The sequence below is a fragment of the Gekko japonicus genome, unplaced genomic scaffold, assembly GCF_001447785.1.
Source record: "Gekko japonicus isolate JY-2015 unplaced genomic scaffold, Gekko_japonicus_V1.1 scaffold136, whole genome shotgun sequence".
Lineage (NCBI taxonomy): Eukaryota > Metazoa > Chordata > Lepidosauria > Squamata > Gekkonidae > Gekko > Gekko japonicus.
The window spans coordinates 811078-830500 of NW_015177012.1; the positions used below are offsets into that span (position 1 = coordinate 811078).

The following is a 19423-nucleotide window of genomic DNA, read 5'->3' on the forward strand; positions in this document are numbered from 1 at the left end:
CCCAACCTTATGGAGCCTACGGGCACCTTTGGAATTTTGAGTGGGGACGCCACTCCAAAATGGCTGCCATCGCCCTTCTCACACCTCCTGGGCTGAAGGAAACTCTGAAGGGGGAATTGCTTACCAGTCCTCCTCCTCCAGTGGAAACCCTTTTTGTTTGAATGAAAATGCCTGGAAACTTAACACCCCACTGAAAGCTCTGGTGAACAAAACAGCTTTTCAGCACCTCCTGGAAGTTTCTAAGTACCGCGCCCTCTCCCGTCATCTTGGGGAGCCCATTCCATAAGGTTAGGGTTAGGGTTAGCACCGGGGTTAGCACCAGGGATTGCAGCCCTCATAGATGCCAGTGAGGGGATATTCAGTAGGTGGCAAACGGAAGACCATAGCTGGTACATTGGGATATGTGGCACACAGGGATATGTTCTTATGTTCCTCATAATGGGACTGACCTGGATTGGAAATAGGTTGGGTCTCAAGAGTGGCTTCCTGTATGAATTGCTGTTCCTAAAAAAAATTGGTATAACCATTCCGGGTCTGTGCATGTGTCCCTCGATCTAGAATTTGCCGTCCTCGTGGAAGTCCGCGCTGCCACCCGCTCGAGCCTCTACCCTGTTTTGTTTGACGATGAACAGGCGCTGAGCAAATACGAATTCGTGGTCACCAGCGGGAGCCCCGTTGCGGCGGACAGAGGTAAGCGGCGTGCTTGGCCACCGTTGAAACATGGGACATTTGGTAAAACTAGCCGATGTTACGCTTTACTCGGTAGCGGCGGTAGTTTTGGGGAGGAAGGTGTCATGATTGCTCCCCATTTGGCTAAGTGCATAGAAAGAGGAGAGACGTTGAGTGTAATCTAGTTTGCTATTCAGAAGGTGGGTGGAGTTCTGGTCCAGCACAGCTCCTGTTGAGCCATTGGAAACCTGATTGGTTGTGCAGATAAAAATAACACTGTTTTGGCAGCAGCTGTCACCACAGTGTCGTTTCCCTCTCTCACACTCTTCTTTCCCAGTGGATTTTTAAAAATTACCCCTCTTCTCCCTGCACGTAGACGTCCTCTATGTGTACATGTGGCTCCACCTCCCATGGCAGCCATTTTGTGGTTGGCTCCACCTACTGTGGCAGCCATTTTGTGATTGCACTCACCACTCTGGATCAGAATTCCAAAGGTGCCCATGGGCTTAAAGAGGTTGGGGACTCCTGACCCTAGAGCTTGGTAATTGGGTGGATAAAGACTTAATTACCCATTCATCACATGTTAAAGCCTTTTTCTCCCCCGTCCCCTTTTCCGGGAAACAGTTGGTCCTACCATCTTGAACAAGATCGAAGCAGCTTTGACAAACCAGAACCTTCTGGTGGATGTTGTAGACCAGTGCCTCATCTGCCTGAAGGAGGAATGGATGAAGTAAGTGACCGCCTCCACTCCTGTATAAGGTTTTAAATAAGAAGAGGAGATTGGATTTACACCCCGCCCTTCACTCAGAGTCTCAGGGCGGCTTACAAACCCCTTTCCCTTCCCCTCCCCACAACAGACACCCTGTGAGGCAGGTGGGGCTGAGAGAGCTCTTTCAAGAACAGCTCTGACAGAACTATGGCTTGCCCAAGGTTATCCAGCAGCTGCAAGTGGAGGAGTGGGGAATTAAACCTGGTTCTCCCAGATTAGAGTCCGCACACTCAACCACTACACCAGACTGGCTCTCATGGTGAGATGCATGTTCCCCTCACCACAGGGAAATGTTCAAAGAATGCAGGAGCAAGAGGCCGCTTGGGTCAAGGGATTGTTTTTAAAAGATGTCCAGGTTTGAAAGGATCTCTTGAGGTGAAGAAGTCGTGTGTGCCCAATGGAGGTATTAATTGTGTTGAGACATGGCGTAGTGGATAGAGTGTCACACTAGGATCCTGGGAGGACCCAGGTTGTAATCCCCGTTTCTACCAGGGAAGCTTACTGGGTGACCTTGGGCCCGTCACAAACTCTCAGCCTGGCCTGCCTCACAGGGTTGTTGTAGGGAGAACACTGTTGTAAGCTGCTTTGAGTCCCAGCTGGGGAGAAAACTGGGACATAAACAAATGAATGCAAATGAATGTATAGATGGGAAGGGGAGGGGCTGCTCTTTTGAGACCGCTCCCTTGAACGCGGTAAAATCAGCCTTGTCAGCTTTATCTCTGGATCCTCATCAACTGTATTCAGAGCGTTTACAGCGTGATCCTAAGTCAAGTTGCATCGTTCTAAGGTCAGGAATTTTGTAGAGTTTAACTCCGCTTAGGTTCGCTCTGTTCATTTAGCCAATTTGGCCACGTAGGTCTAATAGCAGTGTGTCATTTTTTGATGGCGTAAACTTCGAGGTGGCATTCCCTTGTTGGTGTTCTGCTGCATGTGAACACATATGAGAGACAGGTTTCATTCTTGAAGTACTCTAGCTTATGCCCAGTTCCATTTTTAGTTCTTAACAAATCATAGAATCATAGAGCTGGAAGAGACCTCCAAGGTCATCTAGTCCAACCCCCTGCACAATGCAGGAAATTCACAAATACCTCCTCCTCCACCCCCACAGTGACCCGTTTCACGCCCTGGAAGCCTGTTCGCGGGGAGGGTGGGTTATAAATTTAAATAAATAAATAAATAAAATAAGATGACAAAAAACCTCCAGGATCCCCGGCCAAACTGGCCTGGAGAAAAACTGCTCCCTGGGCATGTAAGAAAGGGCCACGAGAACTAAGCAAGAACAGAAACTTTGTACACAGCGACAGAAAGGAGATTGCCTTTTCTTGAGAAGATAATTTATGCTGCTTGTTATCCTGCAGTGTTTGGAAGATGGTTTTTAATTTCTGTTTCTTTGGGGGGGTGGCTGTTTTGCCTTCGGCAGTAAAGTGAAGGTCCTCTTCAAGTTCACCAAAGTGGACAGCCGGCCGAAGGAAGACACCCAGAAGCTGCTGAGCATTCTGGGAGCCTCTGAGGAGGACAACGTGAAGCTCCTGAAGTTCTGGATGACGGGCCTCAGCAAGACCTACAAGTCTCACCTCATGTCGACCGTGCGCAGCCCGACATCGTCGTCCTCGGAGTCTCGAAACTAGCCCAGCTTTTGTTGGGGAATCCCTCCGTTTGGCTTTCCCCGTGGGCACCCCATTGCTGCTACCCCAAAGACTGAGGCGAGGAAGAATGGGATTCTTGCATATCTGTAGAGAGCTATGACTTACTACTGTGGGTCCATGGATGCCTGAATTCCCTCTGTGCTGGTTTCCAGTAATTCAGGAGAGCCCATTGCAGGGATGTTTTCCATGTCCGTTGGCCGGAAAGACAATTGTGTCCTGGATTCTGCTTCACTGACCGATACCACAAAGCTGGGAACAGGAAATTTCCACCACTTTGCAGAACTTTTTTTTTCTGGTGAAAACATTATCCTTGAGAAGTGCCTAACCCGTTTTCAGACGGGTAGCGGATCTCCTTTGCCTGCGCAGGTGTATGGTTACAATATTCCTGTGTTATAGAACCTGTGAATCTGTCCAGGGATGGGTTAACATAATTTTAGAAAGTGTTCTCTTCGTGGCAGCCTGTTTCCTACAGTGCAGCCGAAAACAAAACCAGAGGTTGTATTCTTATAATGAAGGAAACTTGGGCCAGTAGACTGACACTGTGATTCAGTGTGATTGCTTCTAACCTGCTAGAAACATGGACTCAAAACAGGCCTTGTCCTTGAAAGGGGAAACTGAATTTTTGTATTTGGATAGAATCTGCCTGTAAGATTCTGGACTTTCAATTCTCACGGAAGGCAATGAAAACTTTCAGGTTACTTCCATTTATCCCCCCTCCCCAAAGATGTGCTGATGATTCTTGGCACTTTGAAGAAAATCAACGCTGTTTTGATCTCTTTATTTTCCGTCGCAAGTGGAGACAAAGGAAAAGCTGCACTAAGATTACGTCACATCTCAATATCCAGTGTACATCTAATGGCTGGCATCTGATGCAAAGGTTGTTCCTTTCAAATATAAAATAAACGTGTGGTGTGACGTAACCAAAGCAAAACAAGTCCTGTGTATTCAGGGCCGGGGGGAAGTGTCCTTTGGCACCTGCAAAAGTACCTTTTTATCTCCATGCTTCTGTTTCGTTTCTTTTATATTTAATAGTTGCATATTGGTTTGTAGTCTACCCATCAATTCTTTTGCTAGGGACTCCCCCCAAATATTTATGTGGAAATTTGAAATAGAAGGGAGAAACGAAGATGGCTTTTAAAGGTGGATATATTTAACCTATTGAACGGTTCTCTCTCTAAGGCGTTAACATTTTCTTATCCCAACCTATGTAGTTTAAAGATTTTTTTAAAAATAGACCTAGATTTGTTTTCCTATACAGGGAAGGATTCTTCAAGACCTTTTACTTGCTGGTGGATTTCAGTAGATTGACTTTGTTGTTGACATTTTTAATTTATAAAGCTGTGTTTGTGTTCAGTCTGCAGCCCGTGCAACCAAATAAAATAGTCATTTCCCCCCCAGCCTGGGCATACACGGCTAGTTTATGTGTGTGTGTTAGGTTTGCCAACTCCGGGTTTGGAACTACCTGGAGATTTGAGGGTGGAGCCGGGGAAAGTGGTGTTTAGGGAGGGAAGGGACCCCAGTATGGTATAATACCAACCATGAAGTCCACTTTACAGGAGAAATGGAATAAATGTTTCAAATGAATAATAGTCTGGAGCTCAGACTATGAACAATAGTCTGGAGACTCCTGGATTGCTGAAATCAGCAGGTTGCGCACAGGTATCCCGAAGGTTTGGAAGTCACGGCACAGCAGAAACTCTCTGTGATGGCAGCAATTGTCTCGGTGCGAACCTCCATTTGTTAAGACAGTCTACGGTGTGTTTCCCCAGCCCAATTTGAAAAAAACACTCGGCACGTTCCTATAGAGCTAGACCTAGAACTTTATTAATAATAAAAGAGGGAAGCATGGGTTCAACAAGATTTTGGATCCCACAGCTCTCCCTGGGGTTACAATGGGAGACATAGGGTTTTATACTCCATATGACGCTTACAAATAAATCATAATTATTGGTTCCATCAAACATCAGCACTCTGACCTAACAGGTCTCTGATTGGCAGAAAACCTTTTAGGCTGGACTTTCCCAAGTAGTTTTTTTCCTTTTAGCTGAACAATAAGTGTTTCTTTCTCTTAGACTGTAAAATTCTAAAAGTATATAGCTGATATGGTTTACAAGGTGCCATTGTTCTTCGTTTAGCCAGAGACATGCGCAGTTATAGCTGACCTACCAAGGCCATAAGCCTCAGCAAAAATAGTAAGTTAACATTTTGTTCTTTCAGCATTTTACCTTCCCAGCATGCATCCAAACAGTCACAAATGAACCAAAGTTAATATCTGAATACATTCATGATGTTAGGATCATAAATGGAACTTAACATATGCACCATGGAAGTGCTAAGTGCACCCACCAAGTCAAACCTGTTAGTCAGCGGCAGAGCATAAAGTGCTGCATCCATGAATCTTAGCTGCGCAAATATGTCGTTTGTAGGACTGGCAATAAGCATCAACACAACTATAAATGAAAGCTCTCTCCCCCCCCCCTTTTCTGGAAGACTTCATGCAAGTAGAAGCGGACTTGTAATTCTGGAAACTACAGTTGGGGCTTGACTTTTAAAATACGGATGCTAAATTGACTGGTAGTTGCTAAATTGAATGAATGAATGAATGTTATACTGAATGTACTGAACAGATGGACCTGACAAGGATGTTATAATAGTACACAATGCACTTTATAGAATAATAGTTATAAGTACACGTTAATTTAAAAAAGTTCTTGTAGTGTATGTTGTTACTTGACCCCCCTGGTGGCAACCCTACCCAAGGGAAATGGCTGTAATTTGGAGATCATTTAAAAATCCAGGAGATCTCCAAGCCCCACCTGGAGGTTGGCAACGCTAGACGATGGCAAAGGATGGCAAAGCAAGGTTCGAATCCCTTGCAAGAGCAAGCCAAGTTAGCTAGGCCCGGTTGCCTAGGTGATGTTTCAACATCATATTTTCCGCCAAATGGCCATTGCACCTGTCCGCAGTCACACACCCCCTCAGCTCTACGCGCCCATGTGAGCCTCCCCCTCCCTTGTGCGCCTGCGCACACGGTGTCCATGCGACAGTCGTCAGGCCGACGGTCGTTCTCCGCGCCGGCACCAATGAGGCAGCGGGAGATTCCGTTGGCGACGGTTGGGAGTGGCGCAGGCGCACTAGCGCCTGCCGAGGCAGAGGCCATGTGACCTAGCGGGCTTTTCTCTTCTGCAGCCAATGAAGAGGCAGCGAAACAAAAAAGCGGGAGGTTCCGTTGGCGGCGGTTGGGAGCGGCGCAGGCGCAGTAAAAGCGCACCGAGGCTCCAGCCAATGAGGAAGCAGCGAGGGAAAAGAGCGGGAGAAACCGTTGGCGGTTGAGGGGGCCGGCGGGCGGATGGCTCTGTGGCGCGGCGGGGCCTTCGTCTCGCTGGCGGTGGCGCTGGCCGTCACTCTGGAGGCGCTGGCCGAGTGGCTCGTGAGGCGACGGCAGCGGCGGGAGGCGCGCGAAGTCCTCTTCTTCCCGGCGGGCATCACCTGCGTGGAAAGGCTGCTGGCGGCGGCCGAGAGGGAGGCGGAGGGGGTCGAGGGCGTCGGCCTGTTCCCCCCGCGCTGCTCCTGCCCGCTCCCCCACGAAGACGAGGGCCCCTTTGGCCGCCTCCTGGGCCGCCTCCTCGGCGCCCGCCCCTCCCTCCAGCTCTGCCTCTTCGCCTTCTCCAGCCCGCAGCTCTGCCGCGCCGTCCTCGTCCTCCACCGGCGGGGCGTCCGCATCCGGGTCGTCACCGACGCCGACTACATGGCCCTCCGGGGCTCCCAGATCGGCATCCTCCGCCGAGCCGGTAAGGAGGGCAGCGCCGGGGGTGGGGTGGGGTGGGGAGGCGGCGGCGAGAGGCTGGCCGAGAAACAAGGAGCCTTCCCACCCCCACCCCGCGGTGGTGGTGGTGGTGGTGGTCGTCGCCTTCCGAGCAGGCGTCGGCGGCCTTGGAGTGATCCATGTGAAAAATGTATGGAAAAGATAAAAGACAAGAACAATGTCCCAGAAAGTCCTTTTTTTTTTTTTTTTAACCGATTCTTCCCCACCGCCCAATGCTCCCTCTAAGTCTTGTGAGCCAAAAATCCTACCTTGGTGAGCTCCTGGCATTAAAGTTCTGAGCCAGCGATTTGGCTACTGCGTAAATTAGTCTGCTCTGAGCCATCCCTTCCTGAGGTGAGACGTCAAGTCGGCCTTTATTGGCATATATTAGTAGAACAAAGTATATAAAGTAGGACACTGTATTACAAATACATTGAATAAAATAATAGGTTACAACCAATGTTCCCTCTAAGGTGTGGAGTCCTGTGAGCAGAAATTCTACTTTGTGACCTGCTGGCATTAAAGATGTGAGCGAGCGATTTGGCTACTGCATAAATTCGTCTGCTCTGGAGCCATTCTGCCTGAGCTGAGACAAAAATGTGTGACCTGGAGGCTAAAAAAACTGTGAGCTAGCTCACACTCAGCTTAGAGGGAACCCTGGAGCCGCCCTTCCTGAGCCAAGACAAAAATCTGTGAGCTAAAAAACTGAACTGGCCCACGCTAACCCCCTCTAAGCTGTGGAGTCTTGTGAGCAGAAATACTACTTGGCAAGTTCCTGGTATTAAAGTTGTGAGCTAGTTCTGGGGCCAAAAACCTGTGAGACAGAGGCTAAAAAACTGAGCTGGCTCGCACTGACTCTGCTTTATTCGACACAGCATTTTATCGTCACTCCTTGGTGGTGTCACAGACCTTCCTGACTCACACAAATTGCTTTATTTGCTAAACAGCGATGATGGAAATAAAACCATTTCTGTGGCAGAGTTCCTGCAGGCTACTCTTTCTGTTCGTCGTACAGCATTGTAGTGCCAAACTTGTATTCAGGAGATATGGAATTGAGACTTATTTTACATTGATTTTAGACTGTCTTAGAACTTTTCCCTCTCTTTGATTGGTATTCGTTCTTTACCTTATCTTTTGTATATTACTCTAATGTCAATGCCAGTAAAGGTAATTGAATTTGACTAACTCAGCTTAGAGGGAACACTGCCCCTGCCCAATTTGCCCTATTAGTACCGCATTTTTGGAAGAAGGGAGCGGGGCTCCTCTTCCGTCTGATGTCATCCTCCCCTTTATTTATGTAATTACATATTTTTATCCCACCCTCCCCCGCAAGCGGACTCAGGGCGGGTTACAACTAATGCTTACTCTAAGCTGTGGCGTATTGTGAGCAAAAATCCTACTTTGCGAGCTCTTGGCATTGAAGTTCTGAGCGAGCGATTTGGCTTCTGCATAAGTTAGTTTGCTCTAGAGCCATCTCTCCTGAGCTAAGGCAAAAAATGTATGAGCTGGAGGCTAAAAAATGGTGACCTAGCTCACACTGACTCAGCTTAGAGGGAACACTGGTTACACGCTATCAAAGCAGTTATCTGATATGAGAGGTCCAGTTTTAAAATACAATGTGCCTACAATATCTTAAGATGGCAATCAGCACATAAGATCAGAAAGGAGCAAGAGTCCAGGAGGACCTTAAAGAGGAGGAGCTTCCGTGAACTCCGGCTCACTTCTTCAGGTACAGCTAGAATGTGAGTCCATCTGTCCTTGTATCGCAAGGTTGATGGATTTCCATTCTGTATGGCTAAATGTGTATCCTTCCATGGAGATAGATCAAGATGGGTAGCCGTCAATGCTCCCTCTAAGCTGTGGAGTCTTGTGAGCAAAAATTCTACTTTACGAGCTATTGACATTAAAGTTGTGAGTGAGTGATTTGGCTGCTGCATAAATTAGTTTGCTCTGGAGCCACCCTTCCTGAGCAAAGACAGAAATGTGTGAGCCAGAGGCTAAAAAACTGAGCTAGCCACGTTTGTCTGTAGCAGCAGAAAAGAGCAAGAGTCCAGTAGCGCCTTAAGTCTTACAAAGTACGTGGCAGGGTATCAGCTTTTGTGAGTCACTATTCACTTCAGATAAGTTTGGGAAGAAGACCAGAATGTTAGTCTTTTTAGTCTTACAACTACATGGGTTAGGCCAGACTGAGTGTGTGCAAGACTGGCTCGGGTTTCCATGGCAGAGTGGGTAGTAGAGTTGCCAACCTCCATGTGGTGGCTGGATATGTCCTGCTATTACCAGTGATCTTCAGACATCAGATACCAGTTCACCTGGAGAAAATGACTGATTTGGAAAGCTGGACTCTATGGTATTATGCCTCAAAGCCCACCCTCCTCAGGCTCCACCCCCCAAATCTCCAGGTATTTCCCAACCTGGAGCTGGCAACCCTAGTGGGTCCAACCTGGGTCTTTCAAGGTCCTAGTTTGACCCCCTTAACTTGAGTTGCCAGATCTTGGTTGGGGAGCTCCTGGAAATTTGGGGATGGAGCCTGGGGAAGTTGGGACCTCAGTGGAGTACAATACCAAAATTCCATCCTCCAAAGCATCCATTTTCTCCAGGAGAAGAGCTGTAATTCTGGGAGATCTCTAGGTCCCACCTGGAGTCTGGCGGCCCTTCTCTAACCCTGACTGTTCCCTGGAAGGCCAGATAATGAAACTGAAGCTCAAATACTTTGGCCACCCAATGAGAAGGGAGCACTCACTGGAGAAGACCCTGATGCTGGGAAAGATTGAAGGTCAAAGAAGACGGGGACAGCAAAGGATGAGATGGTTAGACAGTGTCATAGATGCAACGAACATGAAATTGAGCAAACTTCAGAGGATGGCGGAAGACAGGAAGGCCTGGCGTGATCTGGTCCATGGGGTCGTGAAGAGGCGGACTCGACTGTGCAACTGAACAACAACAACAAGCTCATACTACTCCTTTTCATTCATCATCTCAGGAATTGTTACAACAATCCTGTAAGGTAGATAGGCAGCCTTACCTCTGACAGGTTTTTTTTGCATTCCATTCTTTTATTTCCAGCCTTACAAGCAAGCAAACAAACAAAATCAATGGGCTTTTCTGCCTATTAAGAGGTGCTCTTGGTCTTCCATGGCCCCAGCCCTGCTGTTTTTTAAACGTTTATTTATTAGTAGTATTTGTGAATAAAACTGACAGTGTCCTGACTGGGGATGTCACAGGCTGGCCTGATCTCATCAGATCTCAGAAGCTAAGTAGAGTCAGCCCTGGTTAGTTACTTGGATGGGAGACCACCGAAGAACTCCAGGGTTGCTAGACACTGGCAGGCAATGGCAAACCGCCTCTGAACAACTCTTGTCCTGAAAACATTATGAGGTTGCCATAAGTTGGCTGCAGCTTGTTGGCACTTCCCACCACCACTAGTAACAATAACACCACACTGTAAAAATCTTGAATAAAACAAGCATGAAGGAAGGATTAACAGTGAATGCTAATCAGTGGTGTTCCAAAACCGGTATGCTTGGATCACTGAGCATTTATGTTATTGCATCTTATAGAATTCAGGTGCTTGATAAAATGTTTAAGATTCTCTGTATTTGACTACTTAATAAACTAGGATGGAATTATATTTCAGAGGCCTTTTGTGGATTTGATGCTTAGATTTTTCTGATGCGTTTGGAAAAGGGTAGCTAACTAGTTGTGCAAAAGGATTTTTGAGAATCTTGGAACCGAGATCTAACAATACAACTTTTAAGGGTATTTTTAAATGATACATAGGCAGAACGGAATACTTCTAAACAAACATGCAGTTGACGTTGTGATGCCTCATGCATGGAGTAGTGTTTGTCCCCCACATCTGATGATGAGAAAGGTGGACTATAAATAACATTAATAAAGATTTTTTTTAAAAAAAACCTCCTCTGAACATGGATTTCCATTTGGGTAAGAGCCAGGAACAAACTGGAAGGTATTCCTTTGAGACTTGACTGATATTTAACACAATACTTGACACAATTTAACTCACACCTTTGGCCTTTGTTCCTACTTGCATTATGGGATCTTATTAGCCTCATAGGTGGTTAAAGGCCACTTTGAATGGGTATCCTGAGATCTCCTGTTATTGAACATAGAGTTTGGTGAAACTGATCTGTTAAAAGCCTCCCTGAGCACTACAGTGTTCAGAGCAGTTTACCTTAGAGAAAATTGAGTATCATATTGTTGGAAACATTTCCTTTCTTTGTTGAAAAGGTTAAAAATGGTAATAGGTCTATTCTGGTTTTGCAGGGATTCAGGTACGTCATGATCAGGACAGTGGCTACATGCACCATAAATTTGCCATCATAGACAAAAGGTTGCTGCTCACTGGCTCCCTCAACTGGACCACACAAGCCATCCAGCAGAACAGGGAGAATGTTTTGATACTGGAAGATGCAGAGTACGTGAAACTTTTTCTAAAGGAATTTGAAAAGATTTGGGAAAATTATAATCCAGCTAACTATATATTCTTCTCCAAAGAAGAGGTACCAAAAAAGGACAAACATAAGCCTGAGACAGAAAGGCAGTTTAACAAATGATAGTTTGCCACTAGTAAACAGTTTTTTGTAAAGACTATTCTGTGAAGATTAGTTATTAATTGCCTTTTGTTGTAGCCATTGTGTAACAAGCACAGTGGTACTGATATGTTTGCAAGTTTGATAATTATTATAGCTACAAGTTCACAGAAGTGTAACTTTGCCTTAGCAAATGGCAGTCTCCACCACTGCTCCTTTAGAGAGCTGCTACAAGACAAAGGGTTGGCACTTCAGCCTGCTGTTCCACTCACAGACTGGTGCTTTTCTTCCAAGGACCCACACATACAAAAACCTGCATAAAAACAGCTGACTGGAGGTTCTTCTCTCTCAGTAGACCTTACTGACGGGTAAGTGTGGGGGAAGACCTTAATTCAAAGGCAGTTCATGTGCGTCTGTTTAATGCATTCATTTGCAAAGGGATCAGCAAAAAATTTACCTGCGCACAGAGTAATACATGTGGAGGTTGATGTATAATCATTGTCCCTGTATGATGTTATGGAAGTTGTACTTCCATACGGAAGTGTAGCAAAGCAGCTCTGAGGAACCTTTTGTTTTTGGTTGAAACAGTCTTAGAAATAATGAACTTTCTTGGGAAAGATATCCATATTTTTAAAGTGATTATTACAGAAAGTATGTTGCATCAGTATTGGCATGCACAACATGAAGAGTCTTAAATATCACAGAGCCAGACAGGCATAAAACAGTTAACATGTAAGACATTGTGTGTTAAAGAGTGTGGCCTTAATTGACTGTTCTTGTTTCCATCCTCCAAGCTAGGATAGCCTGGATCCATCCTCCTTGATGTGAAAGTAGAGCTAACTAGCACTATTTGACCTTGTTATTGTAGAATTTTTACATCGACAGTACAGTGTGTTCATACTGGGAAATGGTGAAACATTGGGAAGGGTTCTCTTATTTGACCTGCTACTTGTAGGTACACAATGATAAGGCAACAGTAAAACTGTAGAGGGCCCAGCATCAGAGTTGTAATGTTTTGGTGTTCTTATATTTTTTTCCCCAAAAGAGAAAAATGTGCAGTTTTCATTAATTTGGGATGTTAGAAACTGTTCAGCAGAAAGGTTGAGTGTACATATATTTTATGTTATAGCTTTTCAAAGTGTGCTTTGTTTTTCATAATACCAGCAGCTGCCATTTTTGGATTTTTAACAAATGCGTGTATGCAGTGAGAGATGTCAAGACCATTGAACTAATAAATCCTGACGTTTTATTTGCTGTCTTAAACAAAAATCTTCTCCACAGCATGCCAAGAGTGGTGCAAAAATAGTTTATTACGATATAGTTTTATGTATAGTAAAGTAATTATATTTACAAAATAAAAATCATCAGCGCTACATCCATGGGACCCCCTAGCATGTCACACAAGTTTTTGTAAGGAATAAATACTGTGGCATAAGTGACACATCTATTACAGTGAACAGTTGAAGAGGGAAATAGCTCTTTTAAAAGTATGAAAATAAAGGAGGAAAATACCTTTCATTCTCCTAGCAGGAAGTTCAAAATTCTTCTTTGCCAAAAGAAAATGAATCAAATCACACAGGCTAATTTGTGGGGACCACATCATCTTTCCTCATTGCAGTGATTTTATTTGAATGTGCCTCTCTTGCACACTAATTGCCATTTGTGGTTTTACAGTACTGCCACCCCCTATGGCCTTATTTTTACCTCAGAATCTTGCTGAGCTATAGGAATAGAACATTCTCCTCTTATGTGATTATTCGGAGGGTCACTGTTATGACACTGCATGGGTCTGCTTGTCACTCAGGCAGGCTGATAGCGCCCCCCCCCCTCTGAGAACTAGAGGAATGGGTTCGTCAGCTGAGGGGAACTCAAGAGTGTATTTTGCTAGTTTGTCCCCTCATTAAACAATGTATTGGAAGAATATATTAGTACATGCTCTTGTTGCTCAAACACAATATGTGCATTTAGAGGCTATCGGGTTTTTTCTTCTTAGAGGGGAATGTTCCCATTTTAAGCTATGGTGGACTCACATGTTCTTTTCCTGCCAGAACAAAATTATGTCCCTAAGCCAATCTGCATTGGGCAAATTGGGTCTACTGTCAACCCCCCCCCCTCCCCATTTCATGTATCTTCTAGTGGACTTCTAAGCATGGCTTTGGGCTGCCAAATACCACTAGCCAAAGCAAAACATCAACTGTATATGCTGACATCACCATTTATCAAGTCATGCAGTAATGGCACCTCTACTTCTAAGGAATTTTTTCATATTCTAGTGGTATAGGGTCAGCTTAGCAAGGCAACTGTTGAACCTGCTGTGAATGAAAGAGTGTAACTCTAAATTGAACGGCCGTCCTAAAAGAACAGTATTCTGCCATGCTGTTACAACACCATGCCATGAAACTTAGAAGGGACGGGAAAGAATCAGAATCTATACACGTTGTCTGTAGAAATCCTCATAGGCATAGGCATCTTTGTACAGCTATGCAAATAGCACAGTTAGACTCTTGGCCCTAATATATGGGAACCTTAGTTCACTTTGCAGCAGTGTTACCATGCAAAGATATTGGTGTATGCCTAGTGAGAGAGTAGCTGCTACCACCACTACTGCTATAGAAATATAGTAAATCAGCACACTCAAAGAATTTATACCACTGTCAACTTATACTTACAAGATTACTGAACAGAGTAGGGAAGAAAATCAGTGTATAGGTAAGCAGGTTTAAAGTTTTGAAACATTTTAGGTGTTCTTGGGACAGGCATTTCCAAAACTAAAAAGATATCAGAAATTTAAAAAATATATAACATTCAAACAAACCTTCTATAAAGGAACACAGAGCAGAGTTTATCACACACAAAGCTGCCTTATACTGAATCAGACCCACTGGTCCATCAGAGTCAGTATTGTCTACTCAGACTGGCAGAGGCTCTCCAGGGTCTCAGGCAGAGGTCTTTCACATCCCCTACTGCCTGGTCCTTTTAGTTGGAGATGCCAGGGGTTGAACCCGGGACCTTCTGCATGCTGAGGAGATGCTCTACCACTGAGCCACGGCCCCTCCCCTACCAGGTTACAATAATTTCAAACTTAAAATGACAGTGTATTAGAACCAGATTTTTTTAAAAAGTCACCCAAAACATAAGAGCCCTCCACTAGTTTTTGAGTAATAAATATTTACATGGCGTGCTTTGAATACTATACAGGTTTTAAATTATTTTAAAGAGAATAACAAAGTTATTTTTTTAAAAAATGGGGATTACAAAGGGAAAGTAAGCTACACAGAGCGTGCATGTGCTTAAAAGTGTTCACAACAAAACTTAAGTACTGCATATGAACCACCAAAATGCAAAAAAGTCCAGTAGGATTTTAATCAAGTATATTATTACAAAAACCAACTCTTTTTTTACAATGCATAGGGCTACTCTCAGGCAGCCTCTGCCACAGGAGGAAAAAAACAGCTTGCTTGGGTTTTGTCTTAGCATATCAGCACAAGCAAAATACTCCTTTTCCATTTCATCAGAGTACAAAGGAAAACCAGTTCCAGTGACAAAGCTGAATTAAGTTTCAAAAAAAAATTGTAGGAGAGGGGGGGAAATTGCAACAGACAAGACTGAGACTTTCCTCCTTAGAAAGACCACTGAAACCAGGAAACACTATACTTCAAATTATATATTCCCCAATCTGTGTGTTTGGGGCCTGGTAGAAAAACCAACTCTGAATGGGACGCTGAATTGCTTTGTTAGAGATAAAAGGATGAGATCAAGCACTAAGGAGCTCCTTAATTTATTTTGCGCGCTGCTCAAATGCCACGTTTCAATAGATAGGCTTGTTTTGCAACTCACCATTCCACTGCTGACCCCCCATCTTACAACTGAACATTCAGCCATAGATATCAGCTTCCAGCCACTTACAGAGAACTCAATCTCTTTTGACCAGCCCCTATTTCTGCCCTGACCTCAGTTGTACTGTCCTGAACATCCCTCACTGATGAGCATGCCAAAAGCCCACTCTTTGCAAAGAGTACTGCTGTTTGGAATTCTTACTGCTGGAATAGTGGATGCTAGCCTAAACAGACTCCTCTGGGAACAGTAGAGCCTTGGGGGGGGGGGGGCTATCCTTCCAAGAGGAGGAGTCCATTACATCAAAAAAAGTTTCCCAGGAAGCTTCTAAAGTACATTAGAGGAATAATTCCATCATTTAACAATGCAGACAGAGAATGTAAGGCTATCCTCAGTTCCACTCATTGGTGCTGCAATCTCGGTAGAAACCAAGCCAAGAATAGACTCTTAAGTTTTGTTTCAGGGATGCAAAATTCTGGCTCAAAGCATGCCTGTAAATGCTTGGGTTAGTGTCAACAGTGGCAGAGCTAAAACACAGTGCGTTGCACCCTTCCCCCCCGGGCTCTGTTGCTACACCAAACCATTTGGTAAAACAGAGCTAGCTTATTGACAGGCTATCGAGCCTTAATACTGACACTTAGTGTAACATATACATAGGAGGGCTTTTGTGTGAGGAGCCAGAAAGGGGGGGAAGCATGTCCCCAATCTTGTCCACCTCTGTAGCCAAGAGTCGACTTTATATGTCAGGGCAATGTCTTGTCAAGTCTGTCTGACAGGCCAAAGATACTGCTGCAGCGTTTTTCACATCCATACAAAAAGAGCAACAAGGATCCGAAGGAGCAACAAAAAAATCAGAGAGTGCTTGTGTTGTGACGCCGCAAGCGAGGAGGTGCGCGTGGTCAAGCCGAACAGGAAGGAGAACTAGTCTTTCTTCAAGTCCTTGGATTCAAAGAGCTTGAGGCGCTCTTGCACTGTCAGGCCTTCCTTCAGACTCTGCACACAGGTGGGGGGTGGGGAAGAGGAAAGAAAAAAGGAACATTAGAGCACAATTCTGAGGGAGAAGGGCGGAAACGATGGAGACAGCGGAGATGCAGAGGCAAAGGGGTGGCCAACGACAGCCCTCCCCCAATGGAAATTAGACATGCGGAAGAAAATGCACCATGATGCGGTGATGTTACTGCTCAATCAATCCAAGGTGGAGAGAGGTGAACTGGATGGCTGCAGGCACAATTAGCTGGGAGAATTATGATTTTGGAAGTCTGAGGCAGCCTTTGCAATTCCAACAGTGCTGGTAAAGTTGCCCCTTCCCTACAACTTTGTTCCTGTACTCTGCTCTGTACCCCTTCAGTGTTTTCAGACTGCTCCTGAGGAAGACTTATTCACAAGCCGTAGGAGCACAGAATTGTCAATGTGGCCTGTGCCAAATGGTTCATTTTTGTTCCTTTAAGGGAAAAGACCGAGGTCCATCAGCCATGGACTGAAACTGACAGCTGAGCCAGAGAGGTCAGCTAGGTTTCTGATAATAAGAACATAAGAGAAGCCAATGTTGGATCAGGCCAATGGCCCATCCAGTCCAACACTCCGTCACACAGTGGCCAAAAATACCAGCCGCCATCAGTGGGGCCAGGACACTAGAACTGGCTGCTTCCTTCCACCAGGTCATCTTGAAAAATAAAAGTCGTAGCAGGGGAAGGGGGGAAGAGCCAATAGACCTGGGTAGAGCAGTTTATTTACAGCCAAACCATTTAAGAAACTGGGGAAGAACTGTTTCTTGGAAAGAAGCTCAAGAGCAGAAACCGCATGGTGTACAGCGGGGTCCCAGTTTTTTTGAGCCTGTGGGCACCTATGGAATTCTGACAGTATGTGGTGGGCACAGCCACAAAATGGCTTCCACAGGAGGTGAAGTCAGTCACAAAATAGCTGCCGCAGTTTGCCTTCCGTCACAGTGAAGATCTTTGTGCTGTGGTGGCTGCTGCCAAAGCAGTATTTTTAAAAATCTGCACAGACTGTCTGAAGCCTTGTTGGACCCACCGATTTTCTAAAAACACTTGGTGGGCACCAGGAAAAGTGGCCACGGGTGCCATGGCAACCATGGGAACCACCTTGGGAGAATGCAACTGGTTTATCTTCTATGAGTGACTTGGTTCACTCTCTCTAAAGAGCACTTTTAAAAATCAGATCTGCCCATTCCTGAGGACACAGCTAACAAGTATGTAAGCGCTACCTGTTGAGGAAAGTTTAGTTTGAAGCATGCACATTCAATTTCACATGCACACTGTTTGTCCCATGCCCTCAACAGCATCTCTTCGTGCATTTCAGAAGGTGCGGAAATCCCTCTGGGTGACAGAGGTTAGTTAGATAGGAGGGGTGGGGTGGGGGGCCCACAGAAGCAGCCATTCAGCTGGCTTGATAAGGTTTTAAATTTTGTCTCCTGCCCCCAACCTAAGGATAATTCCACGTGATTAAGAAAAAGAAGAAAAAAAGATTCTCGTCAGCCATGGAGGTATGAGCTGGGCATGCATTAAATGGGCTGCCCGTCAGGAAGCAGCTTCACTAGTGGGTACCGACTGGATTACCTATATGATAGGGACCCTTGAGTCTGGTGCATTTCAGTTATCCCATGAGACCTGCTCAATAACGGACTGTCAGAGGAGAGAGTAAAAGACAAACACAAAACAGAAAACAAGAAACACATAAATCCCAGTTCCGCTAGGAGTCCCAAAGCCTTTCCCCTCCCTCTCTGCCAAGAACTGAAGCTTTTGGCCTTAACAGCTTCTGAGATCAGATGTTGACATCCTTGCTCAGTACATAATGGTTGTGACAGCCAAAGGAAAAGTCACACAACTTGGGGATATAGCCAACAGAAAAAAGGGGTTGGGGGCTTGTGTCCCCTTCAAATATCATGCATACACAAAAGGGAGCCAAAAAGCAGGTAAAGGTACAAAACAGACCAAATAAATTGCACACCCGATCTGTCTAGTACATTCACATTCATCTTTGCATTTTGCTGGCTCAAGTAACCCAACGGTCCAGCTCATTCCAGCTGGGCAGGAAGTCACCTGTTTCCTCTTTCCAATTCTCCTGGGGTGCTAAACCCCACAGTATTGAGTAGGAAGTATTCAGTGTTGGAGGGACACATTGAGGCAAGCTTTGTTGAGTATGTCAGCCTCCTATACTCTCCTGTGACTCGCTCCCAACCTTCCAGAGTTGTTTCAAGGATCCAAAATCCTAGAGGAGGGGAAATCCATACAAAAATACAACCTCACCTTTGACCTGAGATTTCTGTAATACCGGCCAACATTGGTCTTGTCTTTCTTCAAGAAGTCTGGGCTGCTTTTAGATTTCATGATATCTGGGTGGGGAAGGAAAAGCAGCTACGTTGGCTGTTGAAAATACTTGTATAGAACCCTCTGCCCTGCCCTGTAGATAAAACAAACCACACTATCGCCAATAAGCCTACTGATTCGAGGTCTGAAGGCCCAGAAAAATTCAGGAAAAAACCCAGTCTGAACTAAGTTCTGTTGGTTTGGGGGTTTTGGGCACTGCCTGGCACATTGGCACAGGTTGTGAGGGGGGGCAGATTGCTCTGGTTCTGCTGCTGGGCCTGGCAAACACCACCACCACACCTCACTTAGTTTCTTACAGGGAGATCTGCCTGCCTTTTCCCCACCCCCAATTTCCCATAGGAAACAATGGAGAACTGGGCGCACCCTCTTTGGATGCCCCTGGAATTGGACCCCCTGGTCCAATCTTCTCAAAACTTTGGGGGTCTTTTGGGAAGAGGCTAGAGCAGCCATGGTCTAGATTTGGAGCCCCTCCCCCCAGCCCCCTGCAAACTTTCCAGAGGATTTTTGCCATTGACTTCAATGGCCCCATTGGATATAATGGACCCGAATTTTGGGGGAATTCTGAAAATTTTTCAGATATCTATGCTTTACCAATAGTGGACTCAGTTTTCTCCCCCTCCCAGTTGGGAGGTGCCGTGCTGACTCGGGCGCAGGCGCGCCAATTGCCTCCGCATAGTAACTCCCCACTTCCATCTCCTCTGCCTGGCATGGGGGGGGCATGGACTCACAAATATGTTTCTGCTTTCTCAACCGAGGACAATGACTTAATCTCTTCTTTACCTGATTGTGTTCGGAGCCCA

At 45.5% G+C, this 19423-nt stretch overlaps 3 protein-coding genes across 11 annotated transcripts in view; 2 read left to right on the forward strand and 1 right to left on the reverse strand.

Annotated features, from left to right (window-relative positions):
- FLCN (folliculin) overlaps nucleotides 1-4483 on the forward strand; it is a 30649-nt gene extending 26166 nt beyond the window's left edge. The window contains exons 10-12 of the mRNA XM_015427640.1: nucleotides 559-690; nucleotides 1294-1399; nucleotides 2859-4483. Of these exons, the coding sequence (XP_015283126.1) occupies nucleotides 559-690; nucleotides 1294-1399; nucleotides 2859-3066 (446 nt within the window). The 3' untranslated portion in view covers nucleotides 3067-4483. The remainder of the gene's footprint in view (nucleotides 1-558; nucleotides 691-1293; nucleotides 1400-2858) is intronic.
- A 1544-nt stretch (nucleotides 4484-6027) lies between these two features.
- Nucleotides 6028-11466, forward strand: PLD6 (phospholipase D family member 6). Its single transcript, XM_015427636.1, has 3 exons — nucleotides 6028-6080; nucleotides 6379-6875; nucleotides 11177-11466. The coding sequence occupies exons 1-3, from the start codon at nucleotides 6028-6030 to the stop codon at nucleotides 11464-11466; spliced, it is 840 nt and encodes a 279-aa protein (XP_015283122.1).
- A 1272-nt stretch (nucleotides 11467-12738) lies between these two features.
- Nucleotides 12739-19423, reverse strand: part of MPRIP (myosin phosphatase Rho interacting protein) — a 164581-nt gene continuing 157896 nt past the window's right edge. For 7 of the 9 annotated variants that reach the window (XM_015427658.1, XM_015427657.1, XM_015427654.1 and 4 more), the window contains 2 exons: nucleotides 18543-18628; nucleotides 12739-16269 (listed from right to left, as the gene is read on the reverse strand). In XM_015427658.1, coding sequence (XP_015283144.1) covers nucleotides 16198-16269; nucleotides 18543-18628 — 158 coding nt within the window. In that variant the 3' untranslated portion in view covers nucleotides 12739-16197. Of the gene's footprint in view, nucleotides 16270-17852; nucleotides 17919-18542; nucleotides 18629-19423 lie in introns of all 9 variants that reach the window. The other 2 variants (XM_015427659.1, XM_015427652.1) reach the window with 1 other exon arrangement.